General features: G+C 41.4%; 1 protein-coding gene across 3 annotated transcripts in view; it reads right to left on the bottom strand.

Annotated features, from left to right (window-relative positions):
• The window catches only part of ERBB4 (erb-b2 receptor tyrosine kinase 4), a 574171-nt gene that overhangs the window by 66875 nt on the left and 480484 nt on the right, over positions 1–26812 (bottom strand). For all 3 annotated transcript variants that reach the window (XM_050711632.1, XM_050711633.1, XM_050711631.1), the window contains one exon: positions 26366–26551. In XM_050711632.1, coding sequence (XP_050567589.1) covers positions 26366–26551 — 186 coding nt within the window. The remainder of the gene's footprint in view (positions 1–26365; positions 26552–26812) is intronic.

Genomic DNA, 26812 nt, shown 5'->3' on the forward strand with positions numbered 1-26812 from the left:
GAGAAAACGTAGGAGAGCGTTGGACAGCAGTGTTGTACTGTCAGCATTATCATTCTCCAAGGCTTCAACAGAACAATGCACTGCTGAGCCTCTGGTAATCTCTACACATGGCTACCCATGAAGATAGTAATTAAGAAATGTCATTGCCTCCTTGGGAAAATACCATCGCGTCTCAAAAGAATGATGATAATCTCCGTAACAGCCCTGTTCTCTCTCTCTCTTCTCTTTGTTTTGGTGGGGAGTAAGAATGCGTGACAATGCACTCTAAGCTAAATGTGCTTTTGTTCTTCCCTTTGTTACACATCAACCCAAACAAAGTGCGTTGAGCCAAAACAAAGCTAGATTTAGAAGCAAGTGCATGCACCCTCAAAGACCGTATTACCAGGCAAAGCCAAATCTGTGGTGGGCATCCCTACTAAAAAGGGAGAAGAAATTTTAAATTCCTGTAGAAGGAATTCATCATCTTACCCATGAGAGGCAAAACCTTACAGGGTTAATTCCCTGAAAGGAAGGCCTTTAAAGGTACTTCTGGATGTGACTAGGACTGAACAATTTGGAGAAAGAGGCAGAGCCACAGCCTTCATCCAAGGGCCAGAGGAGTCAATGCGGGACCCTTGTTTCAGGCCTGACTCCAACTGAAGAGAAGCATCCCTGCCATAGTGTTCTGTGGCATTTCCCAGGAAAAAGATCTGTACTTCCAGGCCAACACAAACAAGGCTAGTTTTCCAGTGCTGGTCCAGAACCACATCATCCTTCACTAAGCCACCTTTGTATCATACTCATTCTTTGTCAATCTGTCACACAGTGCCTGAAAACCTATAGATAAAATTGATCTTAAAGGTTACTACCTAAAGTTTTTCCACGTGAAATTTTAAAAGAACTTCCATACTGCTTGGGAACAAAGCAGGAGTCTGTGTACTGCCAGAGAGCAAAGCAAGGCCATTGCTAGGATTCGCTGAGGGAGCTAAAAACATCTCTGCCATTCTGCCTCTCCCTGCCTACTTGTTATAAACCACTAGAAATGCATCAGAACTGACACATATCTTGCTTGTCACAGTTGTACTTGTATAAATATCAGAAATCCCCTTACAAAAGGTATGATTAATTACACAAGCAAGGATTTCAGAGAAAATCAGAGAAAAAGCTTTAGTGCAGCAGTCTGCTAATGAGGCTGATCAATTCAAATACTTTTTTCCTCCCCCAAAATTTCATTCCAGGTTGTTTACTCTGCTCTCTGAAATTAAGCAGTTGTGTCTACACAGCTAACATACCTTTGATTCTCCAGTTCACTGGTCATTTGGATTGTACTGGAGGTAAATATTCGTGGCTGGAAAGTAGACAGTTGAGAGTTGAAATGTAACAATTGCTATTTCTGTTTATTCCAGCCTGCTTCTCAAAGAAAATGGAAAAGGTGAGATTAGAAACACTTTCACATAAAAGGTTGCTTTCAGGTTCTGTTACACAGTGGAAAAGGTCCTGGTTCCTCACTTGGGCTTCTCAAACACTTCTACAACTCACGATCAGTACTGCTACTCACACATTTTATTCTACAAACCTTTGGGCAGAAACACAGCATGGGTTGGTGTGTTCTGAGATTCTGGGCAGTTTTTCTGCAAGCGCGATTACATACAGAATGTTGGTGACATGCTGAAGGAATAAATGAGGGGAAAAGAATATTTCATTTTCCAGCCTCAACTGATTATGGTAACTGTCATTCTCCAAAGGAGCCTGATGCAGCCCTGTTAGCTATCTCTAGCTTCCTAATTTCAAGACATTATCCAGTGACACTGCTGGTTTAGTCCGGTATTCCCCCTCAGGATACATCTGAAACCAATCAGGTAAGTAACTAAGCAAAAGATAATCACAGCGAGGTTAAAAATATAATGGAAAAATGAATATTTAAAAAGAGCTGAACACACAGTTTGGAGAATAATGGAAAATGACATATCTTCATGGGCAGATTCAGAAAGAACGGGTAGAAAAAAGCAAGACTTTTTTGGCGGCTATTGGAAGAGAGGCTAAGTATTTTTAATTTTGACATTAAATTATTGCAAGTATAGTTAAAATAAAATAAATTTAAAAAAAAAAGAATAAAATCTATTAAAAAGTCCAAATGGAGAATTGCTGCCACAGTAGACTCATAACCTTGCCTGATAAGAGTTGCAATCCCTGCAAAGGCTGTATTAAGGGCCCTCCTCTGTATTTTTTCTTTCCCTCTATCTATAACAAACACCATTTTTTCTTCAGCTACAGATTATTGATTTGTACGTATACAGAGAGCATTTGGCATGCAATTCCCATATGTTAATGATGTCTTTGAGACTTTTCCTGTGAAAACTGCAGAAAAATAGAGGTATGACAAGGACTTACTGAACTGATAAAGGCTGAAAGAGCTGCAAGGATCCTAAACCTCCCTTTGATTTCATGTACAACATAAATGCTAAAACAGTGGGCTATGTTCCTTCCTGCCCATTTCCACTGATCTCTGTTGTTCTGCCATTGACTTTAATGGAACCCTCATCTTAATCCAGGAATGTCCAGATATGGAAAAAAGGAAAACCATTTTTCCTCAGATTACTAAGCCTGAAAGTGAAAAATCTCCCCAAGAATTCATGTGCGTAAGGCCTCCAGCCTGGTTCTAAAAGCCAGCCCAGGCAGTCTGGATGAATGCTTATAAACCACAACTGATCAGAAAAGTGTTCTTCACAATAAGCGACACGTTTTAACACCTCTGGCAGGCCTAACCTCTAGTAGTACTTTCTTAGCTTGTGCAAATCCCCACAGATGCTTTGACTCCAGTGAATTTGCACCTACAAGGAACTCACATATTTTGACGGGGATTTACAATAAGACATAAAGCCCTGAGTCTGCATTATTTTGACTAAATACCAGACTGAATGGAAGATCCAACTTGATCCTCACCGTTCTGTAAAGCCACTCCATTTTCTGTGATGGCTCCCCAGGAGCAAAGAAACAGGTTCAAAACGATGCAGAAACACTTCTCTTGAATACTCCAGGCCCCAGTGAAACAGACTTATTTTGTGGGCTACTTCACTAGGATGCTATAAAATGGAGAAAAGAGAGAAGGCTAAAAAATGCATGTGGTGGAAGGGGGCAGAGGGGAGTTATATTTAATAGGCTATAAAATTCTGCCCAACTCAGATCAAATGCTTCTGTCATTGCTGTCAGGGAAAATTACAGCAGATCGGTATTAACAGTTCATTCTTTTGAAGCTACAGTCCCACTTCTTATATTGATTTGTGGCAATGGGTCAATACAGAAACCGCTACAAAATGCATTTACATGTGCATATATGAATCGTAGCCAGCAACGTTAAGTCTGTGTGCATGCATGTGAGCATTTTGTTTCATTTTCTCCCATTTGCCACATGAATGTCTTTTCAAATACATTCATTATTGTGACAACAGGTTGAATCTGCAATTCACCATCTGCCTAAACAGCATTAACCTTCATGCAACCTCATATTATCATTGTTAGGCTTTGTCTGAAATTTAAAATCTTCCTAATATAAGCTGGGGGCTTAAGTTCCATTAAGCCTTCCCTTAACATCGTCCCTTCTATGGTATGCACAACCATCCCCAACCGCAACTGGAAACCTGCATTTGAGGCTGATTTTATTTACAGAAATGTGCTGGGTGTTAGTTACTGCCTTGTACCACTGGATGGTCTTCGCACACCCAACTCTGTCTTGCAGTGGCCACTGCTTCTGAGCAGTGCTGCTGGGCTGAAGAAGCATATCACCTAATTCCCTTTCCTCCCCTTCTGGAGACACAGGTACAAGATTTGCCAACCACTTTAAATAGCACAGTGCTATTCCTACCGAATCTTTTCAAAAGACTGCAAGTAGTTCTGGCTATTTAGAGTGCCCTCTGAAAGACAGAGTGAAGCCCCTCTTGTGGGAGCATTAGCACAACTTTGGAATGCAAGGTAAGCACTGTAAGGCAGTGGGCACCACAGCCTGTGCTCATTCCTTGCCAGCAACAGTACAGAAAGAGCCTGAGAAAGTTCAGGGAACACTGAACTCACCCCACCTTTTTTCACAAGACCACAAAGCCAGACCTAAATCTAGCCCTCCTGACTGAAAGGTGATGACAGAAGCACTTACAGCATGTGCACAGCTGAGTAAAGGATCAGCTTTGTTTACAAAAAAACAAAACCTTGTATCAAAGACAGTATTTTAAATCAAAATCGAATTCAGAAACGTGTCTCTAAAGTGCCTCACAGTTTAATAAGCCAGGTTATAGCATCTCTGCATCACTGTTTGAGAGGAGGAGGACGGTAAGCACCTTCTGTGTTTCAGACACACAGCATGTGCATGGCCCAACCTGCAGCTGGCATGTTTGCATCTGGCATTCACTCCCAGCATGATCCAGTCAGCAGAGATTCCAGTTCAGATAAACACCCAGTATGTGAAGGGGCACATAAAGCACATGCTTAAGTTTGAGCACTTGCTCAAGGCCCCTTCCTCAATCCCACCCAAAGTCAAAGCTCACTTTTCAGTTAGTGAATTTAGAAGCACCTGAGGTGGGAGCACAGCTTTCTCTGACCTTCAGCCAGCCAAAAGATTTCACAGCTCCACCTTCCTGGATTCAGTACACGAGACAGAGACAACCCTGCACAGTGTTACCTGCTATTTCTCCATGTCTTTCCAACTCAAATTGCCTACACAAGGTAGCACTGGAGATTGATTTTTTTATGGTCCTGGGCACAGTAGCTGAAGAACCACTGACAGAGCGAGCAGCAAACAGCACATAATCCCCAGCCACGATGCTGCTAGTCCCCTGCTCAGTTCTAAGCAGTCCTTTCCACTGTTGCTACCAAAATCCATTAGCAAAATATTGCCGTACTTACTGTACAATTTATTTTCACTGTCCATTACTAGCCTGTACTTTGTATTCAGAAATTAAGTTGGTAGTGAATGGCTCCCATTCACACTACCTTTGAAATCTAACCTTTCATCAGTGTGTGCCTTGGATGGATTTTTTCCACTGATGAGGTATGATCTACTAACTAGCTCCAATAACTTAATCGATGTTTACCACCTCTGAGCAGTTAGGGAAGAACATGCAGGCCAATGTACTCCTAACTGCTCCAATATTACCATTTTTCCCCTTTGTAATTTTATCGGCGTAAGGAAACACTGCTATGGAAATAAAATAAAAGGTAGCCACTAGAATCGATCTCTCAGACATTCTTGTATCTTTGGGAAAACTGGATCTGGGTCGAAATTCAGCAATTTCTGCTCTCTGGCCTTGATCAGAGCTAAGTCTTCCTGCACTGAATGGAAGTCATCACACCTACCAGTAATTAGTGCTGCACAGGGAATGCTGGGGCCTTGGTCCTGCAGAGGCTGAAGGACGCATCTGAGCATTTGGATACCAATGAAGGCAAAGATGTGTCATTTTGAAAATAAACATCTTTGTTTTGTTTCTGCATGCTTGTTGTCTATAAATGTTTTAGCTAAGCCTCAATAGCTATATTTCAGTGGGAGAACATTATCTGTTGACAATTATGCAATTCTATTAACATCATTGCCTTTTTAATCTATGAAAGGTTACATTAAACAGAAAGAAGGCACACAGGAGACTACAGAAAGGAAAGTACCTACCCTTTTAGGAAAAAGAAGATTATTCAAATGATCATCCTGACATTTATTTTTATATGAAGGAAAATAGAACAAGAAACACAGCAGGGTATTTTGGTGACCTGAATACCAACAGAAAGTAAATTAAAACTCACACAATAAATGCAAATGACAGGACAGACTCTTTCCTCTGCTCAGAATTGTTTACAAGGGTGAGGTGAATAAGGCAAAGTGAAAAATGGTTATTTTGTAGACTTGTCTGCACCAGCTATGGCTCAACTGCATGACAAAATAGGATGAAGATTGAAGGCGACGGTCTAATGCAAGCTACCTTACTGCAATCCCTTAACTGTCCATAGAAGCTAGGAAAACCAAAAGCAACAGCTACTTTTGAACTATTAGTAGTCTATGAACACATAGAAAGATACACACCTACCAGCTGACACTTAAGCCCTGCAGCGGTTGGGTTTTCCAGCACAATTTCCAGCAGCAAAGCCAGGAACACAGCCCTTCCCATGTGCACAAGCCCTGGAACCAGCTCTCCAAACCCAGGTACCTAAGGGAGCCTCCCAGAGTGAAGAGGAGCTGCAGAGTTTCTCTGCACCTGGAGCTGACATGTTATACTGCTGATGGAAACATGATGTGAACGGAAAGTTGCTGTTTCTTAGTTCACAGAAAGGTGGGAAAACAAAGCTGTAATTAATCTAATAGGTTATATAGTCTGAATACTGTGCTCAACTCTACCCAGAAGGCTCCCTAATCAGAATTACAATTCAAAATTGTCTCGGTGTCTGAAAAAAACACAGCTTTAATTACTTCAAAAATGCTGCCTTTCAGCTGGAGTCTCTGTCTGCAACAACACACTAAGTTCTGGAAAGTGGTAAATGCCACTCGTACTGAGTACTGGTGGCTTGCAGTTGTTAATCAGCTCTGGGGGGAAGAGTGGGCAAATATATGGAGAAGAATAGTGCATTCTCCTTTCCAAAACTGAAATTCATGTGCACATATGTTTTTCATCAAGCACAGGCAAACGACAGTTTAGACAGCAGAGAATTTACTGATGCTTAGGACACTCTGCAACTGACTGGCTTTCCTACCTTAGAGACCCCATTAGTTCTTAGCGAGATTTTAGAAAAATCTGTTTACTACCATTATCTATTCAAGTACATCTGGATAAGCTTGTGACCTATAGTTAAATGGTTCTTTGCATCACTCAAGTACTCTTTATCTTCCCTTTCCAAAGCTATGCTTCCTATTGTACTCAGTACAGGAGGGATTTGTAATCACAACCCAGACAGTAGAGAGAAGGGGGTTATTTTTTGCACGTTCTGCGAGTGCTTGAAAGACTGTACGCTGAACGGAGGGGGCACCTGAAGCGAAACATGAGGACATCTTTCTTGAGAGCTAAGACTGTGTTTTGCAAAAGTTGAATGATGACAAAACTTCTAGAGAATTCTAGCAACTGCACCCCCTTTCAACATTAGGGCAAAATCACTAAAAGCCAGATGAAGACTTCCTACGGGTGGAAAACACTCTGCTCCGCGGGTATGAGTAGAAGCATTATAAGCTGGTTCTTGGAATTCACACCCCTACCAAGGAAATCACATCTGTAAAAATGTGCGTATGCAGACCTTAGATTTTTCACTGTCCCTCACTTGCCCTTTTCCTACTTCTCATCTTCCAACTTGTACTCTGGCACATGGCTACTGTCAGAGACAAAGAAGGATTAGTAGTTCAGTATGCAGAGCTAAGGAAAGGCGGGAAAGTATAGGAATATTTTTTATAGTTCATTTGGTAGCTATCATAATGGCTATTTCTAATGGTGCTCCTCACAGAAGTTTTTGCTTGCCTTTTACTTAGCAGTTGGAATTACTCAGTCTGGAACTGCACTTTCTTGTCCATTTCTACTCTACCTGAAATGACTGTTTAAACCTATTTGTAATATAAATGATGGGTAATGCCTACTGCAAGTCAGTATCTACATGGACCCAGTACTCAGAAAAAGCCTGCACAGAATCTTATTTCATTTTTGACCAGAGGGAGTAGGATTCAGGCTTATAATAAATGCAATTACACAACTGAAAAAACTTACATTGGCCTGCATGTTCTTCCCTAACTGCTCAGAGGTGGTAAACATCGATTAAGTCATAGAAACATCAGTTAGAAGGGAGGTCTGGACGTCCACTACTCCTATCTCCTTCTCAAGCCACAACTATCACCAGTGCTCACTAGTTCTACAAACCAAACTACTAATTTGTAAACACTGTTTTATAAACAATTCTTTTTTTCACGGATAAGTAAAACATTTATAAATAAAACCATCCCTGAAAAAAGGCCACCCCCCAGCACAGTGAATACCCTCCCTTTATCGTTACACAAGCACAGAATGGTCTAATATTGGTCTAAGATTTCAGAGAACATTGAATTTGGCATACCATTGTCTTTACCAGAAAGGCAGCATTGATACTGCCCTCACCTTACACAAGCCTGAGCGAGGGCCAAGCCCTTGAGATCTGTGCAGTTCCCAGGAATGTGTTCTCCTGAAGTGCATAGCAACAATCTAGGATTGCTGCTCTACGAAAAGGAAGGATTTAGTCATTAATAAGTTTTAAAAAAAGGTACTAGAGATTACACATCACTGTCTAGCTATGAAAATGCCTTTTACCAGTTCTTTGAATGGACTAATTGCTGCCATTACTTTAACTTACATTGGCTCAAATCATAATCCAGTCTGTCTGGTCCTAAACACAGAGAAAGCTGGCTGAGGCACACAGCTGTGTTTGAGTGAACAGTCCCATGCTTCTCCGTGAAGAAGACAAGGCTACACCACTGAGTCTTGCTTATGTTCTGGTCAATACCTACCAAGCAGATCACATATAACCACTTAAGTTCATAGAAACAGCCCACTATGTACTGAAGAACTTTTTCTATGAAAAACAGCATTCCCACTTGCATTCATGCTATTTCTAACAAACTCTGCTCTGAATAAAACAGAGAACAAACTACTGGCTGCATCAAACAACAAAGCAACGTTTAAGACCAACAAAGACAAGTAAGCTCTGGAAAATAGGCTTAGCTTCCACTAGCGGCTGCCACATTTTCTGTGGCTCTAAGCTAATATTTTCACCCAAGTCTAAGCTATTTAGGCACTGAAGTTTTGATGAAATTCCAACAACTGTGTTGGAGAAGTGTCACTAACTTGCCAGCACCACCTACACATGCCAATGGCCAATAATCATACACTTAGGCAACATTAATACAGCCTATAACTACAGAAAAAATAACTTAGTCCCTGTGGGGGTATTAGGGGGATATAATTTCAGTTCAAGTTTCTATGACAATAACAGCCAAGAGACTGAAGTCTGAATCAGACTGAACCTAACTGAAAGCGATGTGCTTTGGAAAGCCATCTGTAACTTTTCTTTTAAATGGCACGCTGTACTAACAAATGAAATAGTTTTATATGCCTTTTACCAGTTTCCACTAAGGCTACTTCAATTTCAGAACTCATTCTTTAATTGTGATGCTGAGAAGAAGCCTTTCCAAACACCAAGATAAATGAGCATCAGCAACGTGATGGATGAAAAACGGAACTTGCTCTGTAGAAAGACATCAGTGTACAGATACAGATTTAATTAAATTACATTCATCTGCACTCTTACATTCCAGTCCTGCTATTAGGTCACCATACTTAAGCCCCAACACCTACAAAAGATTGTAGCTGGCCAGGAAAATCTGCTTTGTGAAATGGGAAAAGTTTTGGATACATAAACTTACAGATTAAGTTTTCCTCTGATTGCTAACTAGAATGAGAAGTGCCATCCAGCTCCATATGCTATCCAAGCACATCAGCAGCCTTGCAGCAGGATTGCCAGACTGGTGTAGTAGAAAGCGTGACTCTTCTGGAGATTGCTCATTTTCAAAATGAAGGGTTGTCTTCCCCTCCCACCGCCCAACCTTTTTTTCCCCCTTTCTTCCTAAAACAATCAGGAAAAGTACTTGGCAATAAGCCAGGGATTCTGTTTTAGAAACTGTACAGAAGATACCCACATGAAGATGTGTTTTTTATTATTGAACCTGTACTGACTTTCAGTAACTTGGAAAAAAAAGTATATTACAGATCTGCTGAAGTTAAAATACCTGTTGCTCCTAACAACCCCCAATTTGCTGTTTGGCTCAAAATATACATTAGCAATCCCTCTTCAGGGCACTACAAATTAGACTATTATAAAGTAGACTGCTTACTAATACCTGCTATCCATTTGTGGTAAGTATGTTTTTTGGCTTTACAAACCAACAATGGACTGCAAATGATGTATTATGTCAACTGTATCTGGAAAGCCAAAGGTGGTGCAACACCACAGATAGGTATCTGTGTTGCTAATCATTCTTACCCACAGTATTTGTGAGCATCATAACTGGCTCAAACATTTTTGACTTTACCCAGTGGGAATAGAGAGAGAATGAGATTTTAACAAATGACTGAGATAGAAATAAAAGTACATCCATGTATGCATGAGAAAACTGGTAACGTGACATATTCAACGCAGAGATTTCACCCTGACTTTTATTCATATTCCACATTTTTAATACAAATACTAGCACATCTCAGACTTACCACCTCTCAGCTCCGATTTAACCTCACATAGTCACTTTGCTTTGTGAGTAAAGAAACATATAGTTGGTTACCATACGTCAGCTGACAAGTGGAAATGTCTGAAGATGTGCCAATTCATATACTTTAAGGTAATAACAAGGGTAAATGATTTGTCTGAAAAATGGAACCTAATCGCCACAATTATCTTCAGGTTAAGTTAAATAAACCTGTGACAGGTCTGTGATCCATAATATTATGAAATTCTCTTAATTTGAAACAGTCAAGCAGTAACACCTGGCACTTTCATAGTGTTTGTCATGAGAGGACCTCCAAATGCTTTGCTTCATTACGGGCTGCAAGCTAATATGCTGGAAAGAGTTTTACTGATGTCTCAAACCTCATACCAAAAAATCTATGGAAAGGCAAGGAATAGAAGCCAGTCCATCCTAACTCTGCCCTGCCTTTTAACACAAAATGACTCCTATTTGAATCACTTTGCCTTCCGAATCAACTCTGAGTGCAAGTGCCAATAAAGAAAGAACACCAGCAACTAGCTAGAGTAGGTTTCTGCCTAAGAATCAATGGCATTTTGCTACCCACTGCTTTAATTTAGTGATCTTTCCTTCACCTTAATTTGCTCTGGAGCAAAAACGTTCATGTGGAAGATTAAAAGTCTCTCTCTTTTCACTGCATGCAGCCTGGACAGAGTGAATGATTTTCATTCATGAAAATGATGAGAAACTGGAAAGCACTTCCCGACAGGTTCTACACACAAACAGACTGAAATCAAAAATGGGCTAAGGTTACCTTTACTGTAAGGGCCCGATGACTTCATCTGGTTTACTCTTCAACTGCAAGCCACTATCCATGAATCTTTAGCGTAATTCCTATACGGCATTAGCAGGCGGCATACACTTAGCACTTATGCAAAGTGCTCTGTACTGCACCTGCTTTTCTGCTTCTCATTTTGCAGATTTCCAGTTTAGACCTATTCATTGTATCAATCAACAGAACATCTGATCTTACCAAGAAAGTTCAGGAATGTCACATATAATTTCTTTCTTCATTTGCTGAGCAAAAACCAAGATGTCTAACACTTTGCTAATAGAGGCATGTGCATGTCCATGCACTTAAAGGAAAGGAGAAAAGTAAATGAACGCATCAGGGGAAAAAAAACAGAGGTTGAAACATACGGTTAATTAGCAAGTTGTAAGAGGATATGAAAATAAGCTACATCATTCTAAGGCATCCCATGTGTCCATCAGGATTTTCTAGACAATAATATAGGCAAATGTTCTCCGGAGCACAAATATGGTAAATTAGGTATGCCCCATGTGCATCATCCATACATGTTCAGATCAACACTGTTGATTTGACACGTCCTGAATGTGTTGCAGCCTTGGGCATACTGTGCAGTCTGCATGCGTCCGTAAGTACAGGATTTCTGGACTCCCACAACCTGGAGGTGAGCTGGCCCCACAGAGCACCCACTCTGCAGTGGCTGAGGACTTCAGCCTCCCCCAGAATATTGCTGCAGGGTGTTTTGATGCTCTACACAGCTTTTGGTGTAATTATTACAACTATTCTGGCGTACAGTACATCATTGTTAAATCCTGGTATTAGTCCTTCATATGCTTAAGCGCTTTCAACATTTTTTTTTTATTTCTCTCCCTTTCATCAAGTAATTGTGTATTAACTTCATATTGCTATGACACATCACAATGTGACATTGTATCATATCAAGTAACGATAAAATGTAATAGTTAAAGTACCAGCTTCTTTTTATGAAATTTTACAATATTAGCAAGCATTAAAGGCAGCTGCTACTTAAAGCAAATTGCAAAAGCTTATTTCTTTGATCAAAGCATCCCCTTGCTTATACTGCAACAAAATAGGATCTAATCAAAAGTGTCTTCAAAAGTTTTTCAGGTATTATGTCAGAATCAAATGTGTTATTGCACGTTACACATGACATACCATATTATACCTTCCAGGCAATAAAGTAAGAATATGAGATGAAGGTATTTAAAATGATTTTTCTTGAGTTTATTTCAAGATGAGATATGCTAAATGCATTTGCGGAGCTTAATTTTCAAAGTGTAATCTTGCTCATTATTCAAATGTTGAAATGCTGTAATTGGCCAACTCTATCAGGAAGAAGGAGCTATGTTTTTTATCATTTTTTTAAACCCATGCATGCAGCGGCTAAGGTAAAGCCTAGAAGTCAAATCAAAACCAGCTCCAAACAAGGTCAAACAGTATGCAAACCACCTTTGAGATTTCTACAAAAACATAAACCAGCAGCTGAACTGGATAAAACCACAAGCTACTTAAAAAGAACAGTTCCCAAGTCTTAGGTAACATTTTATTCCCTAGATCAGGCCTTTATAACTCACTTTTAAGAGACAGAGGGAACACAGAAAATGGGCCTCGTGTAGGACTGCATTAGACAAAGGGTCAAAAGCCTGCTTTACAGCTGACTTATTATCATTTTCTGCAATTTAATCACGAAATAAGTGTATTTCATGAAATCACTGGCTGACCATCATTTAACTCTGTCACGGTCCGTGAGAAAGAACAGTGCTAAACCAAAAACAGTCTCTACAAATACAGATGAGCAGCTGAAAGTCTTATCCTAGCAAAGGGGATCCCAAATCTCCACCTAATAAGCAGGGAAGTTTGGGGGTCGGGGGACTGCTGTGACTATGTCACAGATTTATTTCACCCTGAACCTTTGATAAAGGGGAGGGAGAGGAACCACTGCTCAGTATGAAAGGTAACCACCGGGGTTAAAATCCTGCCTCATTGGAAGGAAACGAGACAGAACTGGGTCTGCTTGTGGGGCTGGGATTTCACCAAGATTAAAACCCCAAGAATGTTTCCCCCAGTGCAAAAGACAACTCTGGCAAAGCAAAAGCAGGCTGTTAGTGGGTAACTGAACTATTTCAGCAGCTTGTTTCTGCAGGACTGTATTACAACAGTAGAGATCAGTTCTCCCTAAAGACAAAATAAAAACTTCCTAAAAACTGTCACCTCAAGATTAGTTAAAACACGGTGAGGAAATTGCAATAAAAAGTGATTGATTCAAAGGTAGATAAAGTATAAAAAGAAACAAAGTAAAATGGTTGAACTTCAATCATAAACTCTGTTTTAGTGTGTAACTGAGACACACCAATGAAAGGAAGCTCTGATGAATTAGATTTAAATAACAAGACTTGGCACTTTTTGAATAAACGTACTGTTGCTCTTCAACTATCAATTTCTCTAAGTGGATGATCCTAAGGAGGCTCACAATGCCTGGCTTGTACTAGAACAAAGGTTCATGAGAAAAAGCTTCATCTGCCATGAATCTCAGATTCAAGTTGAAACGTACTTCTAAATAAGGTTTGTTTAATGCACAGGTACCAGGCATTCCTTCCTGCTAGTGTCCTCTTATTTATTTTTTTTCCTTCTTATGTTTACATGAAACAAGTTTAAAGAAAAAGTAGCTCACTTAAAACACACGGAAAAAAAAACCTGGATCCCAGCCCCTCGGGTAGCATGGGACATGGTCTCATGTGACATTGCCCCCACCACATACAGGTGTCTGTATCTAGCCCCTGGAAGTAACATCACGCAACAAGACTGAGCTGTGTCTGTGTACCAAGGAATCTGGAATATTGTCCTCTTTCTCAACTCTAAGTTCATCTGCTTCAGAAGCACAGGATGCAATTGAAAGACATGGGATGTGTTGCTTTGTTTATTGTAGCGATGACTGCAAATGAATTTGCAATTCTCTATGAAAAAAATCACACAAATTAAATCAATGCTTACCTCAGTTTGGGAGAAAAAGCAAAACAATCACAACATAATACCAGTATAGAGCTGTCAAAACAAAGGTTTTTCACTATTTCTATGATTACATTTCTTTTCTTTGTGACATTCATGGTTTTGAAATGAGACGTAAAAAGAATTATTTTTAGTCTTGCAGTTCAAGATACACAGCACTGCACAGAACACAACACTATTATTAACGTTTTAGTCTTAAAAAGACAGAACAGTATATGGGAAAGTAAGTCAAAGTAAGAGCAAAATTGGAAAGATTACAGAGGAGGAGGTAACAAGGTGTACTTGTAAGAAGAAAAGTAGAAAAGAATTCATAACTAATGGGAGGGAGGTAAGAACTGTGGCAGACAAAATACGAGTCATTATGCTGTGAATGCTAGTATTCCATGAAGATGTGTAGGACTGAACATCTTATGAGGAAAATAAAGAGAGCTGGAAGGCAAAATACAAAGGAAAAGACTGGGAGAACATGCAATAAATTCCCTTTTCAATAAAAAATATTGTCCAGGTGGGTGAGCTCCAAACTATAATGAAGAGTTTTTCAATATAGACAAAATCAAAGACACTGAATCTTTTTTGAATCTTTTTCCTGAACCACCAGTTTTGCAAAATAAATGTTGTGGGTCATTAGTTTCTAACACAAACTAGAACACTTACGTTTAAAAGTAATAAAGCCTTCATTAAATAATTCCATTATGAGTGTTTTCCACCTACTGTACACATACCATGAATTACTGATAGCAAGCCCTAGGCAAAGGGGAAAAGAGGAGAGGAGAAGTGAAAACTTCATTTTTTCTTTCTCAGGGTGAAGCAGGCTGAACACACAGGGGATTGATTCTGAGATGTTTACTCACAAGAATAGCATCATCACTGCATGAATAGGCTTGCTGATTTCAATGAAAACTCACAGAGTAATGCATTATTCAGTTCAGCTAATGGAATCAGCATCTGATTTAATTTGAATTAAGAATGAATAAGGTGAGCAAATAAGAAAAAGAAAACAAGAAACAATCCAAAGCGAAAAACACAACTCGATCTCTATCTCCCAAAGTCCCACATCTCAGGCCTGGGCTGTTCTCCCAGCAAAGCATGGGAACGTTGCCTGTCCTTGTTCATTCTTGCCGGGTTACTCAGCTTCAAAGCGGGGAACTAAAAGCTACCGTGTCACCAAACTCAGCCCCTCGAAAGCAACCACACCATTCAGTCCACATCTGCTTCATCAACACAGCAAGCTCCATCTTAAAAGTCATTCATTATTTTGTCTGTATTATTTCTACCTGAAGGTTTGAGAACCTTACTGCTACAGTAGTTAATAACCTTCTTTTAATCTCCACTCTAAATTGATTCATAGTCAGTTAAAACTCATTCATTCTCATGTCAGTGTCATCCCTCACCTTACATACTTGTTTTCCTCTTGGTATTTGATCATGCTATGTTTATAGATAACACTCAGCACACAAAGCCTCATCTAGGTAAACTAAATATACACAAATGTTTTTTCTCATATAATGAACTTGGTATACCCCCAAAACACTAAAACTACTGCAATTTGATTCTCTTTTTGGGTAATGAGATGATAAGCTAGAGAAGGTAGAGTCAGAGCTTCATATAGTGACAATGACACATCCTGCCTCTATCAGAAGAGACCTGGCTGACATATTTTAGAGTTATTAGCTTTATGTGGGGCTCCAACGTTTGTATTTAAATCCACACACAAAATGGGTTTGCCATTTTGGGGGGGACTCTATTTCAAAAACCCTCACCAAGTGAACCAGCAGGGTGCACGAAAGCGGTGCACAGAGCCCCCGCACCACCAAAGTACTATGTGCTCCACCATGCATGCTGGCAGCCCAAGGTGCCATGCTAATTCCAAGGAGGCAGCACACCACGGCACCACACTCTTATTTCTGCCACCTCCAAACCTTCCATGTAAAATTTCCTGTCACCTGCTATTTGTAGTGTTGCACTGTACTATTCCAGCCCACTTGTGATGCCAAACTCCTCCTTCACTGACTACTAGGTCTTTAACTTTCTGAATTCCTACACCTATGGAAATTCAGGTACTCTCTGCCTTTTCAAGTCCAATTCAGATTGCTCACGCTTCATTTCTTTCTCCCTATCTAATATATAGTGCTACCACACAATTTGCATTTGGTTATGAGTGCTGACAGGGGAGACATTGCTGTAGAGAGGTCCCTAAGTAAAGGGATTCACAATACAAGTAATGTATCTTGAGTGTAGAAACAAAACCAAATTCTATTAGCGTAACATTTTACTTCTGTACATAGGCTCCTAGGAAATGCTGGTCAAAACAATTTATTTGAAAAAATAAAGCAGCTTTCGCTAAAATTGACTTTTGCTATTTTTTGAAATATTCTTACAAACTAACATTGGAAAAAAAAAAACAAACCTTTATGAAAGTCAGATGGATTTCTCTTTCAAAACAATTTGCTTTAGAATTAAAAAAAAAAGGAAAGAAATCAAGTGTGAAGCCAAAGCTAACATTTCAAAGGTTTTGGACGAACGGCTTAATTTGGAACTATTCAGAACTGTTCAGCACTATTTTCAGTTCAGGGCACTGCATTTCATTCTTTGTGTAACGCACAATTTTTTTTTTATGGGATAGATAACCCCGTCTTCTATCACCTCCTCCAATCAGAAGATATTAAAGCACTGCAGGACTGCAGGTCTGAATTGTGTACTGGGTGGAATATGATCCTCTGTGTTTCTTTGCTAACACGGGCAGTTAGTAAATAAAAAACAGAAGCAGCACAGATTTTCCTCTGGCACACAGACAAGGGTAAAGTCTGAGGAACCAAGAAGGTCACAGAACGAAGAAAGAAAACCAGCCTACAGTGAGAACTGCTGCATACTGAGAGCTCATTTGCACAAACAGGCTGGACAGAAACAGATGGGAAGTGGGAAAGAGGGAGAGTGTTGACTAATGACACCTGACTGCCAGATGACCCTGCAGGTTTGAGGGCTGGCATAGCACCTGAAACCATGCCAGCAGCCCCCAGAACTGTCCTCTCCCATTTCATGAAACAGACTAACCTTGGTCTTCTGCATTGCACAGAGATTACACAGCATCCTGGGAAGTGTATTATTCTTCCAGCTATGCTACCCCTTTGTAGGGGAGCTGTGTAACTGAGTGCCGTTCACTGCTGCTGCAGGATTCACCAGCATGTCTCAGAGGATGGACGCATCCTGCTCTGGTGTGTCTGTGGAACTTTACTTTGGGGTGGAAGGAGTCTACCCACAAAAGTACCAAGACATAAGGTGCCATCTTCAGAACCCATCCATGGCTTGAGATGTGCCTCAGAAAGGTTTCATGAAGGGGTATAGCGAGTGATTGCTGTTCCCGTACTTCATTCACAGGCCTCTGATATAGCAGGTCACGCTGGGGCAGGGCAACAGGCTTCAGCCCACTACTACTCCTGGCTCCCACTGTTCTGATTTTTAAGACACATCTGAATTTTGGACACAGACAGTAGCTCTTCTGCTAACAGACATCTGCTAGGTTTGATCTCATGTTTATAGACTGCAGCCCTCATATGGACTGGCTTCTTCAGGGCATCTCCCTTCCCTTTCAACAGGCTAGTTCTTTCCTTCTTTCTGAGCACTGGATTGCATGGGAGCATGGGAGAACTCTGAAATGCAGCTCATCATGAAAGCTAACCTTCACTCAAATGTGGGCACATACTGCAGAACCCCACTACTTTTTTCAAATGGCCTTGCAGAGCTTCCTCAAGACTCTTAAGTAGTTTTAGAAGCACATTACTGTTTTTGTGGGGCATGTGCACACTGTGTCACTTTGTAAAAAATAGTGTGTCTGTGTGTCTTAACTTTAAACATCAATGCCTTGGCCATCCAGTTTTTGTAGTTATCCAAGCAGGATAAGTTACTTTATGAAGTAAGATGTTGAAAGAAAGGCATTCACTAGGGGAAAAAAAGAGTTTTAATTTATGTGTATAGAAAGCGACCCAGCTTTTGTTTCTCAACTCCACCAACTTAAAAATATCCAAATACGTATATTTCTTGAATAATAAAAAAAAATATGCTTGGGGCTGAGACATTTTATGCCAAGTCACAGTCCAGAGCAGAATTTTATGGTTGAGTTATAAACCTGAAAAATATGGCTTTGTAATGGAAATCCTGACAGAACCTAGTAGGTGCTCCTATAATATCCTGAATCTGATTTAGGAGAGGTTTTCAATAATGCTTTCCCAAGCCAGTCTGTTGGGGACTGCTAGGAAAAAAATCTAATGGCTGGGTTTTTTTTTTTCTCCTTTTTTCCCCAGTGGAGTTGAGTGTACTTGATGAGAGTGCTGGTCTGGTCAGGCCAAGTCAGCTTTCGGGCTTTTGTAGCTTGCAGCTGTCAGGTCCCCAATATCAGAGACCTTATAAATGTCAGCACTAAGTGTACCTTTCATTTAACAAAACAATAAATTGTCTATCTCTGTGCAATAGATTGCCCATTTCTGTGCCTTTGCATGGCTGATGTTATTTGTAAATGTCTGAAAAATCTCTTGGCTGTTTTTCTAACAGCCATGAACTGTGGAACTGCTTTTGGGAACACGGGCATTTCAAGGGAGGGGGAAGCCTCAACAATCCACAAGGGGTCGGATCAGGGCTGAAAACAGGATGACTGCTGCTCCTTATAAACCCCGTCCAGTCACTGGCAAGCTGAAAGCAAGATAGCATCGCTCCTCACAGGCCCTTACACAGCAGAGCTAGGTACAGCTCCCTAACACAGTATCTACCACACTGTGCAGAAAGGAAATCCAGCAGCTCTAATGTGGGCTCTAAGTTCAGACCTTAGCTTAGTGCTCTGGTACCTGCCTTGTCCCAGATTCCCCATGTGTTCCTGTCATCCTCATCAGCCTGCACATTTATCCCCCCCCAAATTAAGCTGTCAGAGACCTGAAAGGTTAGCCCACGCTTGTCTCCTAGACTCCCTCTGTAGTCACTGGAGAGAGACGCTCACCTTCAGAGGTTGAGTCATTCCACCCAATGTAGATTCCTCTGGAGCTAATGAGCAAATATATGTGTGTGTATATATTATACTATACACACACACAGCCATAAACAACTTGAACACCATCATCCGGATGTTACTATAGTATGCAGCACAGTCTTAGAGAATCACGTCTGAGCACAAAGCTGTGAAAAAGGTGTCTTTAATTTTTTTTTTTTTATGTAAACCCAATCTTTCATTTTTGCCTGATGCAACCTTGCAGATTCAAATATCCCTCCCCCACAGGCTGTAGTTGTCAGCTAGTTAGCACTGAATCCTCAAAACCGAAAGCATTGTTATGAAAGAAATGAAGAAATTTAGGTCCTCTCCTAACCCTCTAATGAGACATGACAATGTTGAAACTGGTGGCGGGCATCATGCTGCTCCTGTGCTGGTTTCAGAGCACTGAATAGCCACCAGCTAGAGGGAGCCAGGCAGCCAGAGAATGAGGGAGAAGTGATGACACTATGGGAAGATCAACAGCAAACAGGTTGATACAAAACTGTGGAAGCTGAGGAAAGAAGTAACAAAATGGAAGGACAAAAACACAGAAAAAGTGAATTTGGTGCGCAGACTGTATGAGATGGAGGGGAAAAGAAAGGATAGAATGAAAGAAAGGAAAAAAAATGTGCTTTACAATTCAGTTAGTAAATTTTAATCGAGTAATCCTTTGTTTTAAGGCTTTTCACAAGGAACCTGTCCTGTGGACAAGTAGGTTTGCTAAAAAACCTTCAGAAATTTTTAAAATGGCTTAAAACTGTTCAATAATCCAGATGAAATGACCGGTGGGGAAAAAGTGGAAGAACTGCATGAAATTCTCCATAAATATGTACATAATCATGCAGGGAAAGGAGGAATACTGTGCTGGCCAATGAAACACGCAATTAAAGTGCAGAGATGCTGTAATTATTTCTAATGGGATCCAATTCCCTGATTTATTTGGAGAATTATTTCCAGAAAGAATGCAAAACAGCCACGCTAGCAGTCACGTGAAGTTGCCAGGCCTTGAGCCCATGCCTCAGTGCACCAGCAGTGGCTGCACACAGCGTCCACCCACGTTCATCTGAGCATGGCAGATCGGACACAATTACTGAAGTCCTAATGTTTATTCCCTGTCTTTGATTAAAAAATAAACAAACAAAACAAAACAAAAACACCACACAACAACACTTTAAGAGGACTGAAAGCTGAAAGAAACTTCTTCAGCCTCTCACAAAATTCCAGGCATTCCAGATGACCACAGCAGGGAAGAAATCTGTCCCCTTCTACCAGTCAAGAGCTAAGAGGATTCAGAATACTTCTGAAAAGTCCACCTGAATTTTGTTCCAAGGGTTTCTCAAGTTTGTATGAATCTTTACAACCGAATGAGCAACCTAGCAGGGTACCAAAAAAGGCCCAGGACATGGACAGGGTGGGGTCATTCCCCTCTGGGCCTTGATGACAGATCCTCCTTCAGTGACAACCCTCCAGCAACACCAGAAGAAGTGTCCTCGATTTCAATCTGCCATCTGCATCCAAGCTTTCCAGCAAGTGTGAAAAAGTCATGATGAATAGGAAAAAGGAAAGGAAACTGCACAGAGGGATTCAGGAGAGTAAAAGTATGCTTTTCCCACCTATTTTGATTTTGCTCCTCCACACAATTAAAGTCTTGTCTCAATATGGCTTTAATTTCATACTCCTTGGTTTAGATCCTACTCTTCTATGCACTGCACTTCCTAATAGAGCAGCCCCATTAGTAAACTACATTTATGCTAATATACTTGCTTGCAGTGATAATTATCACAGCCCTTAGCCCTGGTCCTTGCCAGTGTGAGCACGTCAGGAGGGGTTGGTATAGCATTATAATTATACAATTAGCCTTGTCATGGCACAGAGCTCTGGGAATAGCGACATCTTGAAGCTTAAAATGTGGACAGCTGATAGATGACTGTCATTAAGCTCCTTTGTTCACTCCGTGATGGAGTAGTTGCTGAGCTGTAGGGTAGGCTTCTTTAATGAAGAAGAAAGACCTTGAACCACAACCACTATCCTCCACCTCTTCCCAACCTGTCCAGCCATCCCCATTGCCTCCCACTTCATGCAGCTTCCATCTCGTGCCCCGTCTGCAGGAGAATAACAAAAGCTGTCTCTAGCGAGTCACTCCTAATCCATCACGGCTTGATGGAGGAAAAAGGCTCCGCTCCTCGCAGTGCGGCTGAATGGACCTCATTTGCCTCCGGCTCTCCCTGTTTAGAGCCTCTCTCCCCCTGCACATGAGGAGTGCAGGCTGGAACCAGTTTAATTTAGGGTGTGAGGTGAGTCCTGTACCAGCTTCTGGGGCAGCTTCTCAATTGCATAATGCAGCACAGATCCTTTGAATTTGACACAGCCTGCGAATTTACATCCAGCTGAGAAGCGCTGCCCTGGGCAATAATAAAATACGCCTTTTCTAAAAAACCTGGCATGGAGAGAGGCTTCAGGAGCAGACAGGCTATCCTTCTTGCCAAGAGAACCACAGAAGGCCACAGAGGCCTGTAATGTGAACCAGCTAAAGGGAGAGATAACAGAGGCACACAAAGCAGCAGCGAGGCGGTTTTGCAAGTGCCTTTGCTTGGATGGCTCCTGTAGGCTGCTCCCCCAGCAGCAGATCTGCACTCCTGGTAGAAAATCCTTGAAGAAAGCAGTGAGTGCAAGCGTGCTGGAATAACACGCGGCAGACAGACGTGCATCTGCACTTCCCCTCATAAGCGCCATTAAAACTCCATCCCTGAGTTCCCCTCCCTTCTTTCCTACAGCGTTTTCAAACATTGTTTTCTTGCATACTTGGATAACTGATGCCGTGCAGGGCTTTAGTTAAGGTAATTTGAGAGTTCTTTTATATTGAAAAAGTATAAAAAGTAATCCCCCTTAAGTACTTGATTTTCTTTCCATGACATTCCACTGTATCAACCTACTTTTGCCTTACCTCTTTACTATTCTGAGGTGATATGAATGAATTATGATAGCTCACACCACCAAAACCTGGTCTGGCAGTCCAAAGGAGGAGTCAGAACCTAACAGAATGGGGTACCGGCTAAGACCCAGGAGAGCTGAGCTCCTTCCAAATGGCAGGTGGCCTTAGGTGTGCTGCTTTGTTTTAGGAACACTGCTTCCTTTCTCCCAGGGCAGAAAAAGTTCCTCTGCATTCCAACACTGCTCAGCAAAACTGGTGCACATGTAATGTAAGTCACCAGCAGCTGAACAAAATCTAAATTTTTGCCATAACGGAATAGTAGAGCAATAGATGTGGCTACCTGGGTTGAACTCCTATGTGGAATTTAGCAGGCTTTGCACGCCAAGTTACAGTACCAAAAATCTGTTTCTATTTGCTCAGGAGACAGCCTAGCACAGCACAAAGGCCCACTATAATAATCACAACAGACACAGGCTTATTTTTCCATTAGAATACCAGTGAGGGGATACAGGCTTAAACAGATGCATCTTAAAGGTAACCTCCCCTGGGGGCATGGTGTAACCAACTCATTCTGACTAGAAACCCCAAGTTCATCTATTCTTGAATGTGTTTCTCTAAGAACCACCTCACCTCACCACCAAGGTGTTAGGCAGAGAGTTTAGGCAGCCCTTGTTGACAGAAATTGTATCAAACACTGAAATATGAATGCATAAAGTACTTCTCTCTTTTTTTTTGTTGTTTGTTTGTTTAAAGTCTTCCTGATTTGCATGCATCTGTCATACACTGGATGGTGAGGTCAGAATTTATCTACTGAGAATTCACTAACCTTGCAAAATTTGATTCTCTATCACTTTCTCAAGCAGCCAACACTATGGATGTTCATGAAGCATTCCTCCATCCTTCCGTACCCTAAGGCTAGCAAGCTTGTTACTCTTATTCCCACTCTAGGGATCATCTTGATCTGCACAGGTAGCTTACTGCCTAGCTGGACACCATCTCCACACAAAATCACTGAGCTAAACTCAGCCAAACTCTTGAGCTACAAGGTTAAACATTCAGTTCCTAAGCGAGACGCTACACATGCAAGCTAGACACACGGAGATGCCTTGTGTCTCTGCAGAAGGGAAGAACCCCCTCAGACACAGCTGCTGTCTAACAACCATGTTTTATGCAGGATGCTTGGGGACTACTCTATTTTTATAACTTTCATCCATAAAATAAGAAGCTAAAGCTTCTGGAAAGAGAACACAATTACCTTACAATGATCTAACAGTCAGAAAAAATTCAACGCAATCTGTATAAGCAAAAAGAAAAAGTCACCCAAGCTTTTTTTCAATTGACAGTAGATAATACTTAATAACTGCCCTACCGTCAACCTTCAGAAATGATCTCCAGAGCCATATGCAGGTTGGCAACCAGGCATAGTGCCTAACTAGTTTTTGTATCTAGTTTTACAGAAGTAGAGACATATGGAAATAAACAGCCTGGCAGAACAAGTGAACTCTGAAGCAATGACTTCGATAAATAAAAGCCTGCATACTGGCAGATGGAGAAAAGCGCAGTAGGGAGGAACTCTATTGCAGTAGCAACTCGATTTTAAATGATTCACAAAAAAATCAACCTCAACTTCGGAACCAAGGCATTTCCAATTCCTCCCATCCTACCCTTGCTGGGGAAAATTCTCACCAGAAAAGGAGGGAAGGGGAAGCTAGAATGATGTTTCGAACAAAGGGCAGGTACCAGGAGATGTTTCAGGAAGCAGAGAACAGAACTGGGAGAACACTAATCATTTTCACCTCGTATTATGCTGCTAATCACGTTTTAGGTGCCTTTCTGAAAGCTACAACCAACAACTCCCCGAAGCCTGGAAAAGCATGATGTGGTGATGCATTCTCAAGCTGAATGCTGGAAACCAGAACGTGAGCACAGGGGGGACAGGTACACAGGATACATAGACCTCTCCCTCAGCAAACCACAACTTGTGTTCAACGCAACCACCACCTTCTGCACTCACTCCTGTAGAGACTGGTCTGTTTGCATGCAAATCAAACCTTTCCTATTTGCAGGCTGCAAAGTGATTCCTAGTCACTGTTAACTGTAACAGATGAGTGGAAAACAAGCATTACTACTCCCACGCTGCTAGGCTCCAACCAGCACGCTTATTCCACTTTTTGGAGTAAGGGGACTCCTTGTCTGGTGATCTCAAAGACTCTTCTCCCCACTCCTTCTGAAACACCTTTTCATGTACTTACTGCAGCACCAATCCATATTACAGTCTGGGAGCTAGTAAGGGAAAAGGCATCCCTGTATCCCACCAGGAAGTGCAATGCAATGCAGAGAATTCTGTGCAACCTTCTGTGCACATCCCTATCTCTTTCCTAGCATCGCTGATAGCTTCCTATATAATAATAAAATTAGTTCAATCTATACATAAAGATACATGATGGGGAAGATTTTCAACACCCAACTGTCACTTAAGGTCTCCAAAGACAAGAGTAAAATAGAGTTAAAGGAACACATTCTTTGAAGTCTACTTCTGCAATAAGATAGCTTCATGGTGTGCAAGTAGCCAGTACTTGTGGTGACCTTGTCAACACTAACAAGCCATCCCCACTAAATATCACTGATCTGCATGCAAAAGCAGCAGAACATCCTGTGTGATAGGTACTGATTCTCTTCATTCCCACTACAGACCACTGCAGTAAAAATAAGAGAAGGGAAAGAGACATTAAGGAGCTGAGGAAAAACTCCCAAATTGTGATTGTCCAGAACTAAGAAGCCTGCCATAGGTCCCGAGTACTGCAGCTGTTCAGTAACACAGTCACTCGTGCTGTCCCCGGGTAGCTGGGGACAAGCTTCAGGATGTAATGCAAGGCCAAGGCAAAATTAACCTCCAGACTATTGTGATGCAGAGGAAGATGAACTTAATTGAATTTCAATGAGCTAACTGAACTTTACTAAACTTCCCCTCAACAATAGGCCACCTTTTCTTATAAAGCATCTCGCTTTCTCTTCCTGACAGTCCATCAGTTGGTCTTATGCATATGATCTCACTTCTTCACACCGTTTGGTTACCCACCACCTCAAAACCCAAACATCTCTAACACCTCACCTGCTCCTCCCACAGCCCACACAGATAAAGACCACCAGCAGGCAGAGTTTTACAAATGAATGTAGCTAAACCACGGATCTGCCGGCTCTATAAGCCTCTAGTATATAGCAGGGCTCCTCTCCTTCCCTGATCAGCTGCTCACAAAGTCCAGAGCAAAGCTAGCACAGTTATTAGCACAACGAGTCGATGGCCGTATGCATGCACAAATGGAAAATAAAGGTGGATTAGCTGTTCATGTGTGGCACCGTGTAAATGTTTTGAAATAAACAATAATGGCCACTATCCATCAGGAGAGCAGCGAACAGATGGCAAGGAGGCTGTGTTGCAGGAAAGGTCTCAAACAGGAGTATGTATTTTCTCCCCTACCTTCCTTGTTCTGATAACAGTTTCTATCTGCTCTTGCACATCTCCAGATACAGGCAATCCCCATTACCATGTCCTAACATACCGTGCAACTCTGGCTGCTTTACCATCACAGCACTGCAGAATCATAGAGAGAGCACACATACAAAATGTTGCAACCTCAGAATGGGGGCATTTTTTGCCCTATTAACTTATTTTAGGGTGTTTCTTTCTTCCCAAATTACTACCTTCCATCTCCCCATGCAAACTCTGAAAGTTTCACAAGTTAGTCACAGATCACTGCTACGGATGAACCCCCCTACCAAGCATTATGGTCATTTAATCTACTGTCACCTTTAGGATGTGACAACAAGATGTAATCCGGGGGGGGATCTGGCCCCTGAGCATTCCCATTCTGCAAAGACAAGTGATATTACCCTCCAGCCTCAGCTGTTGCGATAGGTCTTAAACACAGCAGAACCGCAGTGGTTCCCTAAGGACTGACATGAAGTAACTGTTTATCTTCTCAGCAGTGTGTGGGCAGACAATGGATGGCATATCAGAATTTAACTGGTAATGCAGATTCAGAAAGGTTGAAAACTACAATATACTACAGTATCTACAGGCAATCAACAGCAGAAGAGGCTGAAAAATATTTCTGTGCTCAACCCCAGATATCATCATACCAGGGGCTTCTTTCCTCGCCTTTTTTTTCCTCAAAGGTCCCCTTAGCACTGAGCTGGAAAGGCAGTCAAGAAAAACACTTTGGTTTACATATTGAGTAATCTACAGTATTGTAGAGGCAGCCAAAACAGTACACGTTTCCAAGACTACACACTTGTGAAAAAAACAATCTCCCCCCCCCCCCATGGCATGCCATTTGGCTAGTTATGAAAATAAAAGAGAAAAACAAAAAAACATCACCAATTACATACCTTGGCTATTTGGACACACCAGTTTAGCAGAAGCTGGGAGCCAATATTATCCTTATGTTCATGAACATAATCCAACAGGCAGCCATGAGGCATCAGCTGAGTGACTAGTTGAATGGTCGGGCTCAAGCAGACACCCAGAAGTCTCACCAGGTGGGGGTGGTCCATGCTAGCCATGATCAGAGCTTCCTGTAACAACAAAAATGACCCAGTTACTCCAGTGCGCTTAGAAACCTTATGCATAGATTTCCCAGACAGCACCTGAAAGGGATCAGTGACCTCTAAATACCATAAATGTTTATTGTCTTTCCAGTGTGAGGCATACATAGACAAAATCCAGTCTGATATGATGTACGTTCGATATAATGAGCCCCAAGTGACAGAGCTCAGACTATCCAAACAGATCCAGAGAAGGTTCAGATCAGAAGTTCTGCACTGCCTTAACATTCC

This window comes from Cygnus atratus, chromosome 6, assembly GCF_013377495.2.
Source record: "Cygnus atratus isolate AKBS03 ecotype Queensland, Australia chromosome 6, CAtr_DNAZoo_HiC_assembly, whole genome shotgun sequence".
Taxonomy (NCBI): Eukaryota; Metazoa; Chordata; class Aves; order Anseriformes; family Anatidae; genus Cygnus; species Cygnus atratus.